Genomic DNA, 24826 nt, shown 5'->3' with positions numbered 1-24826 from the left:
ATCATTTATAAAAACTAGCTTCTTGACAGAAGCTCTGACTTTGAAATACCATGATCTTTCTCACTTAATGTTGACATTTACCTCACCATAAATCAGTGTTTTAATTATTATATGAAGGTAACAAACGTGTTACAGCACGCTCAACATATGGCACAAAAGCCCAAGGCAATCATCCATCCTTACTGACTGTACTGGCAACTGCTACTTCTCACTTTCTGAAGGTTACTGCAGAAAAACAGTCTAGACAGCTTTTCTCCATCTGCAGATGGAGAATCTTTCATATAAATGGTCACACTGCTGCTTCTGTAGGCTCTGCAGAGGTTATGATTCCTTTCCTGCCATGTGATTCTATAGGAACCTACCACAAAGCTGTTGGCATCACTACCATATATTACGGATCCATGCCTAATCACACAGTTGGAAATAGCTACATTTTCATTGTGTGACAGCTGCGTGACTGAAAATGGATGCATGCATAGGGAAAGCTGTCTGGGAGATGACTGGAAGAACAATTCACTTGGACTGCATTAGCCTCCCTGAATTTCTCCTACAAAGCCCCAGCTGAAACAGGACAATGAGCTATAGGCCAAAATTATTATTCTAACACATGAAATCCAACACTCAGCCTGAGTTTTCTCTGCACCAGCTGAAATGAAGAGCTGTGAATGAAAAGATTGTAACTGCCTTAAAAATAGGCTTAATTTTAAGAACACTGTTCCACAGATAAGTGGGAGCATGGGAAGAAGAACAAAAAGCTTTTTGAGATACACCTGCCAGCAGACAGTTCGTTCTCCCATGGACATTTCCTTCTGAAGAGCCAAGCAACAGATGAATTAGAAAAAGCATTTTGCAAGGTTAGTGTGTGGTGGGAAAGGCCACATCTACAGAACACAGACATGCATGGGATGCTTGAAAAAGAAACAGGTTTCTATAATTTGCTGTACTCTGATCTTGAATTCATGTACCTACCAAGTGGTTGCTTTGGAAAGTCAGTTTCTTTGGAAAATAATTTAAAGTATTTCAGGTTGTCCACCCACCACCTTCAAAAAGGGTGTAAAGTGATTAATAACAGCATGCTGTACTGTATCAGCCTACTGTAAAATATGTGCATAGTGACTTGAAGTTCTTCCCTTAAGCAGATTTTTTGTTTTTCATTTTTCTCTCAAAATGCTGCTTTTGTGCAGACTGAGGCTTGTCATCACACCTTGGGTACGTGCCACTCACGCATCCTAACATGCTGATACTCATGATCCCATGGAGACAGAATCATTTTTCCCCCGCTTATAACACAGGAAGAGTTGCTAAGGACAGTTACTTCCCCACCCCATGCTTGAGGACACCACACAAAGCAGTGAATTGGGAATGGAACTACAAACACTTACATATAGGTAAGTGTTAATTCTGCCAACAGGGAGGTGCAGAATCAGCATCATCAGTTACTATAATCTGCTCGTTCTTCATTCTGTTCCCCTGAGTTCTCTCACATGAACACACATACTCATAATAAAATTGACCACTTTCTGAGCTTACTGGTCTTGTAGTAGCATCTCCCTCATTCTGAAAGCTGTTTGCTTGCTCCCTTCTCCTTCTCCCTCTCCCCCTGGTATTATTTTCTCTCATCTTCTGGATTCTCTTTGGGTAGGTAACAACCAAGTATGATTCTCTCCATATCTGACTTCCTGCAGATCTACAGCTATGACCTATTTTCTATTTCTTCTTATAAGAAGAAATATTTCAGGAATCACAACTCACCACCAAAGCCACCTCAGGTAAGTGTTAGAAACAGCCTTGTTAATGTCCTAGCTCTTTTGACACAGTCATCTCATCCCTGCAGTGCAAACAAGGCTGTACATAATAAACAACAAAAGTCAGCTGGTAAGACTCATCATTCCAGGTGCTTTTTCTGTCTCCAATCCAAAGAGCATAAACAAGGAAAAGCAAAGGAATCATGGTGTTTCCAGTCATTTCCAGGAGCAATACACAGGGATGCCCTCTGCCAGTACTCATTCCCTTATCTTGCCAGGATTTCTTGGCAGCAGCAGTGGAGGACTGTGTTCCATGGTTTTTGAGATTTAGGAAGTGCTAAATCATGCAGTGCATGACCAGTTTCTGCTCCACAGAAAACAATCCTCTCAGTACTGCAAATACAGACATTCAGCCCAATAAAATGAAATTATTAAGCGTGGTTTCACTTCTGACAAAGGCACTGCTGGCTTTGAATTTGTCCTTTTTGTGTGTGTGTGTATGTGTGTAAAAGAGATGCACCTCCCTGTTGGCAGAATTCAAATAGGTAACAGAATTTTCTAGAATTTAATAGATGTGGAGAGAGATTCCCAGCGTCTAGCACTCCATGAGAGCAGCTGAGTATGCCACTTAAAACAGGCCACACTGTTAAAAGAAAAAGAAAGGGCCCTGTGCAATTTCCTTAGCCAAACCCATAAATGTCTGGCAAATAACAGCAACAGCCAGTCTGGGGAAATAAAAAAACAACCTACCTTACACTTTGGTGCCTTATTTGCTAAGCCCAGAACAAGCCAACAATTCTGTGGTAGTCCAGAAAAGCCCAGTGGCATCTAGGTTCTTTCATTAGCTTCAGAGCACATCATGCATGCCCTGATGATCAGCCTCCAAAGATACTCATTGCCCTCTTTCTATCCCTGCTTTTTTTTTTGTTGTTTTGCTGTTTTTGGGGGGGGGTTGGTTTGTTTGTTTTGTTTCCCTCTCCTTTTCCTTAAGGACTCAGAGATTCAGATGAGCTGAGCAGAAGACTGGTACGAAGATACTTGCTCTCACCCTTTAAATCTGATCTGAAGAGGTTTGAGGTGTAAGAACTGGACCATGCCAAATGATTTAAAATGAGAAGTTTCAGTTCTCAGGCTGCTGGCTTGCTACGCTACTTACTCACTGACGTAACACCACAGGAAACAACTAGACCCAAATCTAGGTACAACGAATCAAAACTTGAGAAACTAAGTGGGACTACAATGGCATTAAAACCTTCAGTATTTCACAGTTGGGTGCTTTAGGGATTGCAGAGAATCAGTTCATAATTTCCAAAGATAGCCTAAATAAATCAATTGGGAGTCTGTATTTCCAACATTAGGAATTTTCCCCCGGCTGTTAATCTGTTACAAGTCCTGTGCAGAAAGGTCTTCCAGGCAATCCCTACCTCAGAGCTGTTTTCCATCTGATACAGGATCAGCACCTCTGACCCATTTTCTCAACCACATAGAAAAGCAGATCCTGAGGGGTTTCAAAACACTGAGGTTTTTGGGGTGATCTTGAGAGATTGATAACTATTTTTTACAGGACTATACAACAATGATGACAGCTGAACTCAATTTTATGTCAGTGCTGTAAGATTATAAAAATTCTACAGAATTTTTTAAAGGGAAAAAAAAACCCCAACAACAGCTTGTGGCAGGAGCCTGAATCTCAGTGTTTCTGCCTCAAACACTTAACCATCTTTACATGTTATATAACAAAAAGATGAAATATAATTTTCTCAGTAAAATACTGACATTTCATAAATAACTGTGAATCTGAGCTAAGATATCCCTAGTGGCACAGATGCTGTAAAGGTTTTGTGTTTGCTTGGGTTTTGGGGTTTTGGGGTTTTTTTGGGGGGGTTGTTTGTTTGTTTGTGTGTGGGTTGTTTGTTGGGGGGGGCGGGGGAAAGGAGAGAGGTTGTTGGGTTTGTTTTTATGTTTTGGGTTTTTTTTTTCCCTGGACTTTGAGAAAGAACTCACATGAAGAAAGCAGCAATCTTTGTATTACAGAAAATAATTAAAATATAAGATGCTGGACAAGCCCAAATATTGTAAGAATACCATATTCCCTAAGTGTGATATTGCTATTAAGGATCCCACTTTGTTTAAAAACAAGCCCTTTACACATGGGTTTATAAGCTTTAACATTGTATATAAAATCAGCAGGGGACAGGTAAAATATTAAAGGAAGACAAATATAGGGTATTCAATAACATCAGGTATCAAGTTCAACTGAGATTTACAAAGTATGAGGTAAAAGGAACAAAAAGTCTCTATGGTAATTTTGTAGTTACTTAAGAGAAGAATAGTTCAAAGAATTAAGGATCAAAGCTGTGGAATATTTCTATGCTTTGTTTTCAATGTAATAGAGAATAATTTATAAATGAATTTTCTTTTGTGTCCTAAAGCAAAAGCTAGTATTAAAATTTCAGAGAAAACACACTTGCAATTTTACTTACGGCTTAGTTATTTCCAATACATAGTTTGGTGAGCTTAAAATATCTGTAGGATTTTTTGTTCCTTTCAATCCTCCTCCTCTCCCTCTGAGCCCTGCCATTCTTCTCATCACCCACACACCTGCAAACTGTCTAGTACTTGGATCTTCTCCTCACACACTTCAGACATGTATTTGTAAAATATAAAGAACTGAATTAAGTTTTCACTTTTAAAACAGGCAAAGCTATTTCTAAATGTATCTTTCAATGAGAAGATGCATGTAGCGTATTTGTCCTCAAGGAGATATTACCAAAAAAGTGCTACAGGAACCTGAATAATTTTAAGTTTTCACTTTTTATGTTCTTTGAACTTATTTTAACATCTGTAATTTTGGTTTTACTATATGTTAAAACTAATTCCACAGAGTACTACCACAAATATCATTAGTAGTACTAACAAATTCCTTCTCTTCAAAGTTTAGAACCTAAAGCTGTGATTTGCAAGCAGAATCTAATGAATGTTTTCACTGCACTTGACAAGCATTTGAAGTACTTGACCCTTTTTCTGGTTTACCCAAGAAAAGGAATGGAAAACACAGCAAAGAGCTGCACAGATTTAAAAGATGGGAAGAAAACACACTACTGTATCTAGACTGTGTCATTTAAAATAGATATCTATGTATCTATATCTATCTATATATAACTAAATACACATTTCCCTCAAAACTTGCCTGGTTTTGACTGCAATTTTAAAATGCATCAAATGAAAATTAGAAATGTTCTCCAAAATACTTCATTTTGATCAGAATTCTTAAGAAATTGAAATAAAGGGGAGAAATTATCAGTAGCTATGACATAATTTATGGTAACGTCTGTGTGTCAAAATGTCAAAATCATCCTCATCAGGTTTCCTCATTAGATAAACAACTGATTTTAGGAGGTTTATTCTTGTAAAATACACATTGTATTGCTCTTACCATACATGCTGTACTCCAGATATCAGCAGGTGTACTGTAACCTGCTCCTATTAAAACCTCTATGGATCTATATTGTCTCGTCTGGATGTCTTCTGTGAAGTGTTTATGCTACAATAGAAAGAACCACATTAATGGGGAAAAAATTAACAATAAAAAGCTTCATTCTAAACAGTGAAGGCTAACTAGCTGAAATGATGTAGTTATACTTACCACCCAGCAAGCATTCCCCAGGTCAGCAATTTTAACTCTAATTTTATCTGCATTTCTTGGGTCCAGGGGATTCACCAGTAAGTCAGCAGCACGAGTTTTTGCTAGCACAAGCAAAATGCAGACCAGTTAGTATTTTGAGCACACTGTTCGTGATTTCTCAGCAGTTTTGCCCTTATCCAGTTTTGTAATACACTGAAGACATCAAAGAATATTTGCTGAATGTTATGAGAAACATAAATAGGATTTCTTACCTTGATTTCAAAGTATCCTTACATATTTTAAGTGTAATTTACTGCCAAATGACTGTTTTTAGGATAGCCAGAAAAGCTTCTAAGAAAAAGCAGCACATAGGTTTTCAAAAACAGACCCAGACAGAAAATGTTCAAACTCAAACTCCAAGAACACCACATGAAAGATACGTTCTTGGGATAGTTTAGCTGAGACAAATTCTGCACTTCCATTCTTGACTAAAGTAAATAAAAATATTTCTGTTTTTTTCCTTTTTAAAACATCTGTCCAAAGGGCAAGAGGACTCAAGTTTTTAAAAGCCCGCCAATATAAAGCACAAAAGTAAAATCCACTGAGAGAATAAGGTTGCAGTCCAGCACTTAAAAGACAGCAACTAGAAAGCTTAATATTAAAGTCTTCCCTTACAAGCTTGCTGTGTAGTACAGTCTGATTTTTTTTAACACAAAATCAGATGTTTTCACAACTCAGCAGTCCCGGCCAAATAATTAACAAAATAAAATAAAATTTTTAAAAAGGTAGTGCAAGATAAAATTCTTCCTATGTGTCTTGGAGGTGAAGGATGGCAGTAAATAAAGCAGAATAAATGGGGGAGAAAACACCTCATCAGTAAGACAACTTAATATGACATCAGAAAAGTTTTCTTCAACCTTCTGCTAACAGAAGGACCTGACAAGGTAACAGGCAAATGCCTGAACTTTTGTGGTTCTCTCAGTAAACTGCTAGAAATTTATGCTCTGGTGGAACATGAGACCTTGTATTCTTAATTTGACACACGGCTCATCCAGTACTGAAAGTGAGATCAGTAGGTGTGTAACTTCCTAGTAGGCAGCATCAAAAAAGCATCCATAGGAGATCCACCTGAGGACAAAATTAGTGAGCATTTCTGATTTTCACATTTGTGTGCCCTAGCTCTGCAAAAACTGAGAAATACCACCTCCTCTTCTCACAGTCTCAGCATAGAAGCTTACTTGGTAAACATTCAAACTCTGGACTGAGGAGAGTCATGAGAAAATTAATAGACCTGTCACACACAAAATCTGAAAAAGATGGAAACATAGTAGCTGCTCATGTACTGGACACAAACTGCTCTCTGCATCCTGCAAAAATAAGGTAAGGCCATGTTACTTAATAATGTACAGCAATGCCTAGACAGAGAGGAACAAATTAAGTCTACTTCTACACAAGAAAAGAGCACTAAAATTATAGAGGAAAACAGCAGGATAAAAAATTACTGAACAGCCTGCAATTCTTTTACCTATCTTCTAAATCACAAAAATCACAGAATGGTCTGGGTTGGAAGAGACCTCCAAAGGTCATCCAGTCCAACCCTCCCCTGCAGTAAACAGGAGTATCCCCAAGTAGATCAGGTTGCCCAGAGCCCTATCAAGCCTCACACTGAGTATCTCCAGGGGTGGGGCCTCAACCACCTCCCTGGGCAACCTGTTCCAGTGTTCTACTACCCTTATGGTGCAGAACTTGTTCCTAACATCCAATCTAAATCTCCTCTTCTCTAGTTTGAAGCCATTGCTCCTCATCCTATCACTGCAGGCCTTTGGAAACAGTTTCTCTCCATCCTTCTTGTAGACCCCATTCAGCTACTGGAAGGCTGCTATTAGGTCTCCCCAGAGCCTCCTCTTCTCCAGGCTGAACACCCCCAGCTCCCTCAGCCTGTCCTCACAGCAGAGCTGCTCCAGCCCCTGATCATTTTCATGGCCCTCCTCTGGACCCACTCCATCAGGTCCATGTCCTTCCTGTATTGAGGGCTCCGGAGCTGGACACAGTATTCCAGGTGAGGTCTTACCAGAGCAAAGTGACAGAATCACCTCAGTCGATCTTAATAACCTTCATCTGTTTTAGTACTATTCAACCAGGCATCATTATTGAGGCCATTAGTACTACTAATGTCAAGCTTTTATTTTCCCCCCTTTCTGCAGAAGAACTGAGCTGTGGCTGAATTTATCATCTTTCGTTGCACAAAACATCTGTAAATTGCTCCTGATGAGATAACACCAAGGACAAATAAGGTAGATTTGTTTCCACAGCTTTGGGTAGAAGCTGCTTCCATGATGGCTTTACTTTCTGGAAGCATAAGGATTTTACACATCACTCCAGGTAAACATAAGTAGAGGCTTTCTGCTTATACACTGCCAGTAGCACAGATTATGAGGCTACTAGGCAACTAGGAACCTCCTGTACGTTATTTAAGGGACTGGAGAGTGTAAGGAATACTTATTTGCCTGGATCATGAACATCTTCCAGAAATACAGCTCTTCTCAGTTGTGTTTTATTTCACATTTCTTGCTTATCTGCAGATCACCTTACCTATCACACTCTCTAACAAAACTGTGTGACCCACTCCTCTAAAGTCTTAAATCATGAAATACACTCTACTGTAACTTTCAATACATCTCTATTTAAATTTAGTAACTTCATCTGGGACAATGTTGATGCAGACTTGGTGATCTATGCTACCTCATTTTCTTCTACCACTTAGAGATTTAGTCTCTCAGTATTTTCTTTATTAAGCCTGAAACCCATAAAATTTTTCATTTAGCCACTGGGACTATAAAAAAAAACTTACGCATAATACCCAGAGCTATCTAATTTAATGACAGAAATCTAGCTCTTTGCAGTAAAACCAGGATTTCACCCTCCACATCTTCAAGGAGTAGTTCTGATAGGCAAAATTTACATGTCCAAACCCAGCCTGAATACAGAAATTCGTAATGAATTGAGTGTCAGCAACATGCCTTACGATGACAAAGACTTCACCTTGCTGAGTTTTAATAGAAGGTCAAGAGAGGGACTGTTTGAAACAGAAAAGAACTATCAATGAAAGAAAAAATAAAGCACATTGCAGAATTTTTAAATATGACTGAGAAGATACAAGAACTAACAGCTAGAAGCTGCAAAAAGACAAATCCAAACTTGTTACAGTTCTTCTGAAACAATTCTGAGTACTGATCAGTGGAACACACTTCAACCACACTAGATTTTATATCTTTTCATTTGTCCCAACCAGAGCAGTGATCTTTTTGAGATGCATATCTCAAAGCAAGCATAAATGCTACTGGCCTTAGTAGGTAGGGGCAACAGATATTAGGACAAGGGGCAATGGATGTAAACTACAGCCAGGAGGTTCCACCTCAACATGAGGAGGAACTTCTTCACTGGGAGGGTCACAAAGCACTGGAACAGGCTGCCCTGAGAGGTTGTGGAGTCTCCTTCTCTGGAGACTTTCAAGCCCCATCTGGATGCATTCCTGTGTGACCTGTGCTGGATTCTATGGTCCTGCTCTGGCAGGGGGGTTGGACTCTATCTCCAGTGGTCCCTTCCCAACCCCTAAAATGCTCTGATCCTGTGAATTCAGGTTATGTGATCTCATGATCCCCTGCTCTTAAACTATGGGAATAATGCTTCCCTGCCACTATAAACTTCTTTTTCCTATTGGTACTGACCTGTCAATATGAAGATCTCATCTACAATAATTTATCTAATACCCTCAAAGACAAGTTTTTTTGGTTGTTTTTTGTGGGTTTTTTAACCAATTACAGTTCTGGTTTCATCTTAAACTATAAATTCTCAAACAAATCTTACTTAAAGTAAGCTTAGCTAGGCTAATGAGACTATTAATCTACTCTTATCCACTCAGCACTTGTCAGACCATACCTGGAACGCTGTGCCCCCCGATACACAAAAAAAGATGTGGACAGGCTGGAAAGGGTCCAGGAAAGGGCCACAAGGATGATCAGAGGACTGGCAGACCTGTCATATGAGGAAAGGCTGAGAGAACTGGGATTGTTCAGCTTTGAGAGGAGAAGGCTTAGGAAAGACATTATTACCATGTACCAGTACATACAGGGTGCCTACCAGGAGGCTGGAGACTCCCCTTTTACAAGGAGTCAACGGAAGGACAAGGGGTAACAGGGACCAAGTTACTGCTAGGGAGATTCGGATTGGAATCCAGAAGCAAATTTTTCACAATGAGAACAGTTAGACATTGGAATAATCTCCTAAGAGAAGTAGTGAATTCCCCTACACCGGACAGTTTTAATACTCAGCTTGACAGGGTGCTCACTTAAACTACACTATCACCTAGAAAGGTTGGTCCAGATGATCCTTGGGGTTTCTTTCAACCTGGCATGCTGTGATTACAATTTTTTTAACCTAGGCACTGCATTTTTATTCCACTTACTTGCTGCTTTTTTAAAAAATGTAATACAAACCCATGTTACCAGATAGATTTACATCAACTCAAATCAAAAGTGATTTTCCCCTCTGCCTCTATTTCTAAAAGCCATTCAAAACTTACACATTTGCTTTTTCATTAAAACTGGTACTTTAAAATCTCGACAGTCAGCGGAATACACTGGATACAAACACACGTAAGAGTCTCCTCTTTATTTTTAGATACCTGCTTTGCCTTTTTGACAGAAGACATGACTGGAATGTGGTCATGGATGGCTATGTTCTTTTTAGGAAAGACAGGTCAAAAAAGCAAGGTGGTGGAGTTGCTCTTTATGTGAGGGGGCAACTAGAATGTATTGAGTTCTGTCCAGGGGTGGATGAGGGGCTAGTTGAGAGTTTGTGGGTGTGAATTACAGAGCAGACTAGCATGACTGATGCTGTTGTGGGTGTTTATTACAGACCACCTGATCAGGACAAGGAAGTTGATGAGGCCTTCTACAGGCAGCTGACAGCAGCCTCACAATCACAGGCTCTCCTTCTCATGGGGGATTTTAACTACCCAGATACTGGCTGGAAGGTCTCGTCAGGCAGCCATAGAGAGTCCAGGAGGTTCCTCCAGCGCATTGGTGGTAACTTCTTAATGCAAATGGTGGATGAGCCAACTAGGAAAGGAGCACTACTGTACCTGATACTCACTAACAAGGAGGGTCTGGTTGAAGTGGTGAAGGCTGAGGGTAGCCTTGGCCATAGCAATCATGAGATGGAGGAGTTCAGAATCTTGCATGGTAGGAACAGGCTATCAAGGAGGATCACAACCTTGGACTTCAGCAGGGCCAACTTTGGCCTTTTCAAGCAATTGCTAGGGGAAATCTCGTGGGACAGGGTACTAGATGGCAAAGGGGCCCATGACAGTTGGTTAATATTCAAGGAGCCCTTCTTCCAAGCTCAGTATCAGAGCATTCCAACAAGTAGGAAATCAAGAAAGGGAGCCAGGAGACCTGCATGGTTAAATAGGGAACTGCTGAGCAAACTCAAGTGGAGGAAAAGAGTCTACAGCTCATGGAAGCAGGGGCTAGCCACTTAGGAGGAGTATAAGACTGTTGCCAGAGGATGCAGGGAGGCAACTAGGAAAGCTAAGACCTCCTTGGAATTCAACCTTGCACGGAAGGTCAAGGACAACAGAAAGGGCTTCTTCAAATACACTGCAGGAAAAACTAACACTAGAGGCAATGTAAGCCCACTGCTGAATGAGGTGGGTGCCTTGGTGACAGAGGACACAGAGCAGTCAGTTACTGAATGCCTTCTTTGTCTCCATTTATATTGCTGGAGACTGTCCTCAGGAGCTCCAGACCCCTGAGGGCCCAGAGGAAGACATGACAAAGGAGGACTTCTCCTGGGTTGATTGAGGACTCAGTTAGGGAACAGTTAAGTAGTCTGGGCATCCATAAATCCATGGGTCCTGATGGCATGCACCCGTGGGTACTGAGGGAGCTGGCGGAGGTCATTGCCAGACCACTCTCCACCATCTTTGGTAAGTCGTGGCACACAGGAGAGGTGCCTGGAGACTGGGGGAAGGCAAACATCACTCCAATCTTCAAAAAAGGTGAGACGGAAGACCCAGGTAACTACAGACCAGACAGCCTCACCTCCATTCCCGGGAAGGTAATGGAACAACTTATCCTTGGTGCCATGCTTAGGCATATCAATGACAAGAGGGTCATTAGGAGCAGTCAGCATGGTTTTACCAAGGGGAAGTCATGTTTGACCAACCTGATAGCCTTTTATGAGGACATAACCGGGTGGACAGATGATGGTAGAGCAGTGTATGTGGTTTATCTTGGTTTCAGTAAAGCATTTGACACTGTCTCCCACAGCATCCTTGCAGCTAGACTGAGAAAGTGTGGTCTGGGTGATCAGGTAGTGAGGTGGATGGGAACTGGTTGAAGGAAAGAAGTCAGAGTTGTGGTCAATCAGACAGGGTCTAGTTGGAGCTCTGTTACCTAGTGGAGTCCCCCAGGGGTCAGTACTATTCAATATATTCATCAATGACCTGGATGAGGGCACAGAGAGCCTTGTCAGCAAGTTTGCTGATGACACAAAACTGGGAGTAGCTGCTGACACACCAGAGGCTTGTGCTGCCATTCAGTGAGAGTCCAACACAGAGCCACAAAAATGATGAAGGGAGTGGAACATCTTCCTTACAGGGACAGACTGAGGGAGCTGGAGCTCTTCAGCTTGGAGAGGAAGAGACTAAGGGGTGACCTCATTCATGTTGGTAAATATGTAAAGGGAGAGTGCCAAGAGGATGGAGCCAGGCTCAGCTACGTGATGCCCAATGACAGGACAAGGGGCAATGGTGGAAGCTGAGGCATAGGAAGTTCCATGGAAACAGGAGGGAAATTTTTTTTCACTGTGAGGGTGACAGAACACTGGAACAGGCTGCCCAGGGGAGTTGTTGAGTCTCTCTCTCTGGAGATACTCGAAACCTGCCTGGAAGTCCTCCTGTGTGATCTGGTACAGGTGATCCTGCTCTGCAGGGATGTTGGACTGGATGATCTTTTGAGGTCCCTTTCAACCTCTAACGTTCCATGATTCTGTGAAGACTTCTAAGGTGAAATACTAAATTTAAAACAATCATAATGGAGATTTTTCTATTCATATTACCTATGTATGATTCAATGAGAAAAATGTTTAGTACAGATGAAACCAAGATGATTAAATCAGCCAACAATGGAAAAAGGGTTCGCAGTAGTGGGCTGCAGCTGTAACTCAACTCTTGCTATGCTATGGTTCATCTGACCCCATATGCCACCACCCTCTCCAATCTGGGGGAGTGCTTAGTAAAGACAGCATCTGGGGGTAGTCTGTACAGATTCTCTGACTGCAGGGGCTGGCATATAGACAGCATCTTTTCAGTGGGCACTCAGACTCAAGCACGAAGCAGGCCAGGACATTAGTAGGTTTGGCACCAAGCCAAAAGCTAAAAATACTTCATTTAAAACATTTCACCTGTAGGTTTCAAAAAAGTCAGCATCACTGAGAAGTGCTAGACCTAGTGTTTTAATCCAAGTCAAGGAAATAATGTGATAGAGTTCTTACTTGTAATGAAAGGTCCTTTTGGGTTACTGAAAACAGTGCAAGAGCCTACCCATAGGGCTTGGTACTGAATTTTCATCAAAAGCCCCCCCCAGAAAATAAAATCTATGTATACATGACACTGAAAACAGCTAACAATTATACAGAAGGTTTAACCTCTCTACCCAACCACTTAAGATATGACCTATGGCTCCAAGAGACCTTAAGCACACTATATACCACGGTGAGGAACACTTACTTTTTGGCAAATCCCCAGTGCTTGAAGCTGAAACTGTTCTGCTCCTGTCGTGAGATGGGCTGCTCTCCTCTCTTTCATTTACAGTTGATTCTTCAGAAACAGCAGAACCACAAGCTACGGACTCTAGAGCCCCAGAGAACACTGAAGCTGAAAATTCAGAGAACTGTGACTCAGGAATTTTATGACGTCCATTTGGCAATTCACCATTAAACTGTTCATAGGAGCTGCTATAAGAGTAATCGCTCTTTGCATTTGGCTCATCAAGATTATACTCCTCTGGATTCGGACATTCTTCCTCTTCCTCATCTTCATCTTCAATTTGTTGTTCCAATAGGAATGGGCCGTTCACAATATGGCCATTTGTTTTGGGGGATTCTATCCACTTAGGGTCTGTAGGGTGAGCGTTGACAAGTTCCTGCTCAACATCGTCATCTTTTTCAGTGTTTTCTTTCTCTGTGTCTTCTTTTTCATCCTGATCTTCTGCTTCACCTGAAAAATTTCAATGAGCGACACATCAGAGCATACATCAATATACCATTTTAAAATTAGCAATTCACGATTTTTAACTCCTCAATAACTCCTTGATTTCTGACATATCACACAAGGAAATAGTAAATACCACTGAAAAAGGCAAAGACCTTAAAATCTGAACTAAAGGTGAAAGAATAAACTAACAACACATTGGAAAAAATAAGACAATATGAACAGCTTCAGGAGAAATCAACTCAGAAAAAAAATGTTTGAAGGGAAGCTATATGAGTTTTGAAAGCTTTACAAATATGTAACTGAATCTATGTCAGTGTCATCACAGGAGTAGAAAAAGTTGCAGTAAGAGCAGAATGAAGGTAACCCAAATGCCAGTTTCAGCAGTTACATTTTTATCTGCATTGGAGAAAGTTGAGAAGAAAACCAGGGAAGCCAGAATGGAGCTGGAGCATAAAAATTATGCTCCAAGTGAGTAGAACAAAACAAGAATTTGAAGAAGACATCTTAAAAATTTTCCTGAAGGAAATACAATAGATCATTACATCAAGCACTGTAACAAGAAAGAGGGAAAGCAACGACGAGTCTAACTACATTAATGTTACAAAGTACAGATTCATCTTATTTTCCTTCTACCTTGCCAAGATACTCAGTTATGCCAATAATGTGGTATGACAACTGACTGCTCTGTTGAATTTTCTGTGCCTCTTTTGTGGGATTTGATAGCTGGGTTGCTATTGGTGTTTTTCTTTGCTTCTATAGTAGGTTTGACTTTTCATTTTTCGACTCTATTTATGATTTTAGCTACAAGAGAAAGTGAAATTAAATCATCTAGGACAGTTCGGTAATTTTGCTTGCAGATTTTTCATGCAATGCTGCAATTAGTTTCCCTTCTGAAACTGTAAATTCAGGGTCAATAAAAGCAGGTAGTACTAACCATCATCATTTCCAGGTTCTTCATCTACTACCTCTTCTATATCAGCTGTTTTTAGTTTCACCTCTGCGTGGTACTCCTCTTCTTGATCATTTGATGGTACAGCTGAGGTTACATTTTCTTCTATTTTTTTCCTTTCAGCTTCTCGCTCCAGTTCTTCTATTTCCTGCAGGCGTTTTTCTAACAGCTCAGCTTGTCTCTTCTGCTTTTTCTTCATCTTTTTCTTTTTGTTTTTGGATATTTTTCCAACCTGAAATATGAATCCAAAACTAGACAAACCCCTACACATCTCACACTAAATTAGCTTCCAGTGTGATTACTTATGAATGGAAAACAATGGAGCAAAATCACTATAGAAAATAACATTGCTTTTTCATTGCTCAAATCAAGAATGATTTAGGCATATATGAAGTAAAAAAGCTTTCAAAATTTTACACAGTTGTACCTGTTCTTACATGGGTCGTTATTTGATACAAAACCAAAATATATCCAGAGTAAAATTCATGTGATCTCAACTAGGCACAATAACTTTAAACTTCAATCTAGATTAACAGATTATATTCTAGGTGGAAGACAGTCTGCTATCTTATCTGTTATTTACACATAAATAATATACAATATTTCTCTCTCCATACAAAGTAAGTAATGACCAGCAAAAGCATACTGAGAAAAAAAAAAGATATGAGAAAGCCAAAGAGACTGAAAATGGTAAAGGATTTTAAGTAACTCTTGTGTTGTTCAGCTATTTCCTGTGAAAGGAAAGCATTTTTGTTGTTCCCTTTGGGACCAAAATGTATGAACCACAAACAACAGGTGGCGACTACAAAAAGTTTTGCATTTTAGGGTACGTAAGGATTGACAAACTCAGGTATAATAACAAAGGCAAGGAAAATTAACACATTGAGCTAGGTTGTATATTTTAGCTCAATTCTGACTTCTATTTTTACTACTTGATGAGATTTATCCAGTTTTCACTCACTGTTTAGATAGCACAGTGAGAAATCATGTAATTTAAAAACAAAATACAAGCAACAGAATGAAATATTGTTTCCTGAAAGGCTTATCTGTAAATCCTGTTATCTTCAGAAGCAGCTACGGGACAATCATAACAAGACAATTAATTTGACAATCCTATTAATTGTCATCTCCTTTGTATGCCCATTGAAAGGGTACACATTCTGTACACAGAGATGGACAAAGCAGGCTGGAACATAGGTATTCTTAATTATCAGTAGTTACTTGTTACATGCACATGGCAAGCAGATCTTTCAAACCTCATAAAATCCCCCTCCTTTAAGGCCTGGATGTCCTTAAGCTATACACAAGGCATGATAGTTAGTGCATGCCCCCATTTTTGTCGGGATCTGAACAGAATGGATTATTCCTCAAGATGTAAATGGGAATCCTTAGCAGTCTGTGACACAACCATGGAATCAAAGTCTGTGGTAGTTTCCATCAGAGAAACACAGTGCTTAAAACCTGTAAGGCCAAAGACACCCTAAGAAAAGTGTTTTTTGAAAGATAAAAGCTTTATTCAAAGATCTTTTTAAGAAAGCAGAGGCTACCAGCAATCTACTAGCTACTAATACCTACAGAAACACAGAAAACATTTAATTTAAACTACATCACAATACTTACAGGCTTTTGTTGTGGAGCTGTACTCACTAAAAAGAAGAAGAAAAAAAATTAGAGCTATTTTTATTAAAAGAACTCTATAAAATGAGAAAGTAGTAGAAACTTTGTAAAAATATTCTTCACTAAATATAAGGTAGTAGCTTTTATTATTTTTAGCCAGATTTTTTTAGTCTTTACAAGTACCTGTTGCCTGAAAACATATAATGTCCATTAGTCCCTCTAGAATTGGAAGGAGCTAGCTAGCATCAGTATCTGTTCACTCTGCTGTCATTAGTGGGGAGTTAATGGAACTCAGAAAGGAAAGTCTGAATCAGTAAAGAGCGGACAGAACACATTAAATTACTGAGAAGTTGCCATAGATTAAATATATTAAATCAGCTGCCTAAGCAGGTATAGGTAAATTTTAAATAGTTCACAGAGAATCAGCAACGAGGAGTACTGCATGGCATTCACCAGAAAAGTAAAATATTCATGTTGCTTTCATTCTGAAACGAGGTAGTTTAACTGCTAGAAGGCATGAAGAAGTGCCTATAGCAAAACGCACACCACCACAGAAAAAGCATCTCCATCTCTTCCTAAGCATCTCACAGAAAGGTATCATCAATGACTATGCCTGAGTCTGATGAGATTACTAACTGTGAAAATGCACCAGCCACAACCCCCCAAATAACCAAACCCAGCAGAAATAACCAAATGTGGGAGATAGAGGCACAAAGGAAATGAGAAAGAGGCACTCAACGGGGGAGGAGAACCTCTCACAAACTTCTTCAGACACATAGGCATATGACAATTAACAAATGCAAAATAAGTAACAGAGACAGCTGAGACTTCAGAGTTCTTTTACAGGTTCAGCTCCTGCTGCTAAGTTGAGGGGGAAAAAAATGTTTGTATGTCCCTGAAAGGGCAAACTTTTCAAAAAGATTCTTAAACTTGAGTACCATCACTGCTCTAAAGGGAGAAATTATGCAGAACCTACTCTTGAAATGCTGCAAAGAAAGCACATCTTCAGCTCCTGTGTTGGAAAGGCACAGATTAAATTGCAATTTATTAAGAACCAAGTGTGATATAATCTCCATCAACATATTCTTTGCAATTTCATTTATTTTCATGTCAGGAAGCAATATAAAGGCTCATGGAAAAAATTAGGTTACTTCCCACACAAATAGCATACAGTCTTTAGCTATATGATTACACATTATGTAAAATTCAATGCAATACATTCACAATTTGTAAGATTTTGCATCTTAACATCTAAAATACAATTAAATACTCATGGATTTTGACCACAGCATTTGTTCCTGATACAGCAGGTATTTCTATTATACCTCACAGGTTTCAATCTGCGATATCTTTTCTGGCAATATTACATAGGTATTTTAATGTTATTATTTCTCCACTGTCTGTAGCTGATATGCTTGACTGGCAAATAAATAGCAACCATGGTACTGAAGAACACATACTCTTGTCTTTACTGATTGCTGTGAACTTCTTTACCTTAGTTTCCTCTAGCTAAGCATCATGTACATTTCCCACCTAAACTCTTTGCAAGCTTAACAAAAAACATTTCACATACAGTGCTAGGGAGAAGGGCTTATCATTAATTCATATAGGTATAATAAATTTCATATTCAAAGGTGAAAAACTACAGACTCTCAAGACTATTCATGGCATTCTGAGCCTAAGTTATAACCGATGAGAAGAAAGAATTTTAGAAGGATGCTGATGAACTTGTAATGGAACTAGACACATAATTTAGGTAAGACCATTAATTGTTGTCTATATTAAGAGATGCAAGGCTCCAGTGTGGCTAAACCCCTACTCTTAAAGCTTGTGGGGTGGGAGGAGAGTAAGTTTATACCAATTCATCTATTTCTGTAACTAGGTACTTTGAAAATTTGAACATGCAAAGCTGAGCATTTCCCTGATAGCTTCCAGTTAATAAGAAGTAACTAGACGTGCATTTTCCACACACAATTGTTTGAAACGTTAATTTTCACTAAACAAAACATTGTTTGCACTAATACACTGATGAAACTTCACTACTGTACCTGCTGAGCCAGAGGGAGGAGGTGCACCAGCTTTCTGCCACTCGGTAGCTTCGGCAGCCATTCTACGAACATAGGCATCATCCACGCACATCAAAATGTTTTCTGGCTTTATATCCGTATGAATGATCTTGCACTTGCTGTGTAGATAATCTAGACCTTGAAGTACCTAATTACAAAATCATTATTTAAAAAAAAAATATTTATTTTAATTACCCAGACTAATCTAAATGTGTTTATTACTAGTACAGAGGTAACTCAACCGAATCCCTGGAGTCCGTATGTGGCCTGCCAGGATAATTTATTTAACTCAAAGTTAGTTATTGAGACTCCTAATTGAGTAAGATGATGACTGGATAAATTGTCTCAAGGACCGCAACCTGCTCTCAGACTTACACTTCCGAAGTGCTCTTTAGTTCACCTGCACGTGTGTTAAAAAAACCTCAATGCATCTTCCTCTGAAAAAAATAATTTGGCTGCTCAGTAAGAAAAGGCTAATGCTCACTGGGTCTTATTTGATAAGCGCCATTGCAAATGCAATACATGAAGTCTGGTTTGTAAATAACCACCTTACAACTATAAAAAAATAGCAAAAAGGGAAATGTGTTGTTGAGATGAAATGCTAACTGTAGTTTTCCTTAGAATACCAAGAGTAATTCAGCTTTCACTATGACAAGGTGCCATACAAGGATTTGTTTGCCTGTATTCATCACGTATTTTTCCACTAGTCTTTCATACTCTCTGCAGGCTGAATGCTGGTAGTTCATATTTAACCTACATATCCAAACTCTTAAATGTGCATTTTGGGACAAAAATTAAAACATTGCTTCTATGCAATGAAAAAAAATATCTCAGATTCTGACAAGAACAGAAATACAATAGTTTGTGTGATTTTACAAGTATCTTAGTTAAGACATAATTATGAGACACTGTGGAAGTCAATTACCATTATTCAGTACAGAACACCCTAGCAGCATAAAACAAGCTATTGCTATTACAGATCTACATAAATACTGTAGAAAAACATCAGCAAGAAAAAAAAGCAGTACAGAAACCTAGCTGACCTCACCTAAAAGATTTGTTCTGATTTTTTAGAGAACATTCTACAGCAAAAAACAGGCCTCCAAGACTCACGAGCTCCAGCTACAAGTTCATCCTGCCATTCTAGTTATTTTATTCATAAATCAGCACGCTCCCTACTCTCAGAATCCTTTAAAACATAACCAGCTAGGGTGAACTTTAAAAGCAAAAGTGTTGGTTCAAAATACCAATGACAGAATACAAAGATATTAGTCTAGCACTCAGTCCTGAGCTAATACCAGACGTGGTACATCCATTCAGCACACACGGTAGTTCCAGGAGAGGAGCAGGAGCATGCAAATGTTATTTACGCTCAGCCTAACGTATCTTAGAACACCTCAAGTGCATGGTTCTGTTTTCTCCAGTTCTGGAGCTAGACTAGAACAGCAACTGTTCTGAAAAGTTTTATTTGTCTCTACAAAAACTGTATGTTCACTGGAGTGGGACTTGGCATCTGTGCCAATGGGGCACCTAAAAACTGCTGTGCTTTTGACAATCTACATTTTTTCCTGCAGATCCAAAATATGCTTGATGACTTGCCAAAGCAACTGAAAGAACATACAGTATGTCTCAGAAAGAAACATTCAAGAAAGAGTGGCTTATATAGGGAGGGTAGGTAGTAGTTCAGTGACTTCAAAGATGTATTAAGAACGACAGCAACACCAGCAGTGTCTTCCCTCCCCAACTAGACTACCAAACATCTTACAAACTGCCACTGAATGTCTGTAATTCTGAGGCCCAGGAGAAAAGATTCCAGAGTACATCAAAAGGTATGAATATTCAGAAGAAATAAATATCTGTTCCACTCCAATAAGCAGTAACTGGAACTGATGAGAAGCTAGATTTGGTATCTCCCACTTTTCTCCCTTTTTGAGCAATAGTGCTAGCTTTGTCTGAAATTTTTGGAAGAAACAGTATTTTTTAGAATCCAAATCAGTTCCATAACTTACCATAAGGACCATTCTGCTAGAATTTTATAATTAGAAAGACTGTTCTTAGCTGTATTAAAATGTGGATCGGATTGCTTCATCCTAAAAACTTTAAGTACATTATAGCACTAACCCAGAAAGGAAATGTATTCTACACGGACATGCTTTACACTAGGACAGACAACAGGGAAAACACTCCTAGTTTTCATTTATTTGTCCACTGAAACCAGAAAAAAAAAAAAAAAAAAAAAAAAACACATGAAACGGGTAATGTATTATGACTCTGAAAAATTACAACAGATCCTGTTACTACAATCAAAACTGTATGAGAAGGCTGTATTTTTTCCCTTATAAAGGTGTGCTGGTTTGAGGCCAGACAGATCCTCTCTTGCCTCTCAAATGGCTAGTTTCACATAAAAACTCTAATCACTTGCAGTTTCTAAATAATGTAATTTTCTTTTGTCTTTTTTTTTTATTTAAAGAGCCACATTATACTGACTATTAAGCAGATTATTTACTAAATTGTAGATCGAAGCAAAAGTGAACATTTTCATTAATCAAATTCATGCCAGCATCAGTTTCAGAACATGATCCTCTCAAAACATTTGATGATCAACATTTTACAACCCGAAATGAGGATTCCAGAATTAAAGAAGCAGACATTTCCAATCATCCCCAGTACAAAAAAAAAAAAAAAAAAAAAGGGAACTGCAGTAGCTAACCCTCCTCTCAGTTCTGCAAGTTTTTCTCTTGCATAACAGTTCATGGTTGGACTCGATGATCTTAAACATCTTTTCCAACCAAAAGGATTCAGTGGTTCTATGATAGAACAATGAGAAGGGAAAAAAGGCTGCCTGACACCAAGAGGAAATTTCTTACTAAGGAACTCAACTCTCAGTTGCATTTTAAAATAAACCTGATTTTGTCCCAACGCTCAACACTACTCAAAAATACAAGAAATATTTTCCAAATCTTAGCATTAAAAAGTTCCTTTTCAAGCACAGCATAGAATTATAGTACTTTCTAAAATGAAATGGGTTTAGAACAGTAACACTAGTACAGTAATTGAACTGTTTTCATATGCAAGTTTCATAAATAAGTTTTTATGTGTAGCACAGGTTTCATCTGAGTAGTGGAAAGAATAAGGATCTGTATTACCTGTAATGAGATGAACAACCTCGAAGTCTTACCAATGTCACTCTCATTAGTTTGAACACTTTGTTCCAATCTCACAAAAATTAAACCTGTTTAAATCTTCCAGGACTAACTCATTCCTCTTATTTCAGGTATGAGTGTTTGAATTATTGGGAATTCTTACCATTGTTTACATTCAAAGAGTAGTTTAACTTGCAAGATTGTGATTCAAACCCTCTCCATTTAAATCATACAAGCTTGAAAGCTACATCTAAGGCTAAGAGCCTTTACCTAGGTCATTTCTGACCAACTCCTATGATGCAGGTACATAACACTGCAGAACATTGTAGACAACCTACTCCAGTGCCTGACCGTATTCACTACAAAGAATTTCTTCCTAATATGTAACCAGAATTTCTCTTGGTAACTAAAGTACATTCCTTCTTGTCCTGTCTCTCGGCAAGTCTGGTTCCATTTTCTGTGTTCTGAATAGATGAAAAGTTCCCACTCTCCTTTATTAGCCTTTTCTTCTTACAAACAAGCAACCACACCTTCTAAGACTTCCCATAACATCTTATGCTGCAGCTTTCTCATTCTTTTCCTGGCCTTTCACTGGACTCACTTCACTAAGCTAATGTCTTGTACTTCGAGTCCAAACCTGTACAGACTCTGAAGTACTGAAACGAAGCCCTCATACTGCTGTCAACATTCTTGCTAATGGGATCTAACACATGGTTAGCTTTTGTAATCACTGAAGCACATGTTCAGTTTGACTCCTGTTCAGTTTGTCTACGAGAAGCCCTCATACCAAATCCACCATTTGTCTTCACATTTTCAACTAGTTCTTCAGTATTTGTATTCAGTCCAGCAAGGTGCACCTCCAGGCTGTCTTGATGCTGAGACACAGCAGTAGATTGAGATCCATGATGAGAAGTAGTCCTCTACACACTCAGAAATTTCTTTGACTGTATGTGTCCCACCAGAGCAGGTATCACGGTGGTTAAAAGTCTGCCATAAGAACCAGTTTATTCCAGCTGTCTGAATAAGGTGCTTCTCATCTACTTTGGCATCACATAGCAGACACATGTCACAATGTCACCCTTGGTGGACTCCCCTCTTGACTCTGATTCATTCTAGAGCATAGACTCAAATATTTAAACTCAACTCTTTTCTGACTATCTTTTCTAAAGTGCCTTTATCAGACTACTTCTCTTCAGGCATGTGAGCTACCCCAGCCACACCTCTGCACTCACAATGAAGTCACCTCTGTAACTATGTATAGATTTCAAATTCCTACTCCTTGTTCCCCATGCTGTGTGCATTTGTATATGCCACTCACCAGGTCCCCCAGAGAAGCACCGGGAGCTTCCACCATAAATTCTGTCCTTCAAGGCCTCTATCCTTGCAAAATCAATTCATCATTTTCATTTTAATTGCACAGATATTATATGGAAAGTCATAAGAAAACGTATGATTTTTCCTTGCTGAGACACTATTTCTCCTTAAGATCACATCTTAGTGATTTTATTTTCATATTATAGTAAAAGAACAGATTATGAAAGAACATGTCCCAGTGAAACACACTGAACTGTTTCATCTTAACTGACTCTAAAAAAAAAAACAAAACTTAAATACAGTAGATATCAACTTTTCAAAGAACAGTTTTTTCCTTTAGAACCTATTTTTCATCGAGATATAATTTGTTCAATTTTTTAACATTATTTCCCACTCTTCTTATGTTTTGTTTTCCAAAAGATTTTGTTAAGAAGCATGACATTGCCAACTAAAACTGCAACTGAGTAACGGTATCTTTACATCTTTCATCGCTTCAACTTTTTGTTTCCCAAAACAGTTCAGAAGAGATTACCAACAAAATTACCTTATCTTAGATACTCATTAGTAAGAGCTCAGCTGAGATATCATCATTCCACCCTTCAAACTGCTAACAGTGGTGGAAAAACCTGATTATAACATCAACAAATCTTACCTGTCGAATTATACTTTTCACACAATGGATGGGAAGGCCTTGATAATTAGACTTGATGATCCATTTTAGGAGATGATGTCCAAGTACTTCAAAGACCATACAGACATCTGTGATTTAATTAAGGATAATTTCCAAATACACTTGTTGATGAGATCAACACAAACATTTGTTCACACAATGGACAAAGCAATCATCACCCTGTTTAGAGGGAAAACACTTCCCCTAAAATAAGCAGACTGTGGTGTATGCTTAGTGATACGATTGTATGTAACACATACAACAGCAGCCGTCAAATGCAGAACAAGTTAAAACCTTTTAATTTAGCAAATCTTTCCAGTTATTTCTACATTAAGGTGAACAATGAAAGAGGTAACTGTAAAAAAAAAACCTAATTTGTTTTTGTTTTCTTTGCAATAGTTAAAAGTATTGATTTGCCCTATTATCTCTGGTTTCTAAGAAGTTTTGAATTGTATGAATAGAAGGCTTTAATAACAGAAGTCTGCAGCAATAGTCTCATAGAAAATGAACCACACTAAACATCTTTTTGATTAGGCTCAATTAAGAATCATTCCACAACAAAGACTACAGTAGTAAGAGAATGGATCTCTTGACACCTACAATTTTAACTGCAGAGAATAACAGCTATCATCAAAGAACTCAGGAACAAAGAAAACAGAATGTAGAAGCAAGAAGTAAAAAACATTACTGGGTCCTGCACTTGGGTCACAACAACCCCATGCAATGCTACTAGGCTTGGGGAAGAGTGTCTGGAAGGCTGCCCAGCAGAAAAGGACCTGGGGGTACTGTTTGACAGCAATGTGAGCATGAATCAGCAATGTGTTCAGGTGGCGAAGAAGGCCAACAGAATCCTGGCCTGTATCAGGAATAGTGTGCCCAGGAGAGAGGTAGGGAAGTGATTGTGCCCACATTCTTGGCGCTGGTGAAGTTGCACCTCAAGTACTGTGCTCTGTTTTGGGCTCCTCACTCCTAAGGAGGACATTGAGTTGCTGTAGTGTGTCCATAGAAGGGCAACAAAGATGGTGAAGGGTCTGTAAAACAAATCATAGGAAAAGCTGAAGGCACTGGGATTGTTTAGTTTGGAGAACAGGTGGCTGAGGGGAGACCTCACTGCTCTCTACAACTACTTAAAGAGAGGTTATAGTGAGGTGGGGGTCAGTCTCTTTTTCCTAATATCAAGTGATAGAACAAGAGAAAATGGTCTCATGTTCTGCCAGGAAAGGTTTAGATTGGCTGTTAGGAAAAAATTATTTATTGAAAGAGCTGTCAGGCATTGGAATATGCTGCCCAGGGACTTGGTTAAGTCACTGTCCCTGGAGGCATTCAAAAAACATATGGACATAGCACTTCAGGACATGGTTTAATGGCCATAGTGGTGTTAGGTTGATGGTTGGACTCGATGATCTTAGAGGCCTTTTC

The 24826-nt window shown here is 39.1% G+C and overlaps 1 protein-coding gene across 1 annotated transcript in view; it reads right to left on the bottom strand.

The window, feature by feature from the left end:
- SRPK2 (SRSF protein kinase 2) overlaps positions 1-24826 on the bottom strand; it is a 130932-nt gene that overhangs the window by 8480 nt on the left and 97626 nt on the right. Inside the window, exons 7-13 of the mRNA XM_054399386.1 lie at positions 23390-23496; positions 18263-18428; positions 16218-16243; positions 14583-14829; positions 13163-13651; positions 5392-5492; positions 5182-5289 (exon numbers count right to left, since the gene is read on the bottom strand). Coding sequence (XP_054255361.1) covers positions 5182-5289; positions 5392-5492; positions 13163-13651; positions 14583-14829; positions 16218-16243; positions 18263-18428; positions 23390-23496 — 1244 coding nt within the window. The remainder of the gene's footprint in view (positions 1-5181; positions 5290-5391; positions 5493-13162; positions 13652-14582; positions 14830-16217; positions 16244-18262; positions 18429-23389; positions 23497-24826) is intronic.

The sequence above is a fragment of the Indicator indicator genome, chromosome 3, assembly GCF_027791375.1.
Source record: "Indicator indicator isolate 239-I01 chromosome 3, UM_Iind_1.1, whole genome shotgun sequence".
NCBI lineage: Eukaryota > Metazoa > Chordata > Aves > Piciformes > Indicatoridae > Indicator > Indicator indicator.
This window is presented reverse-complemented; position numbering and strand designations above follow the sequence as displayed.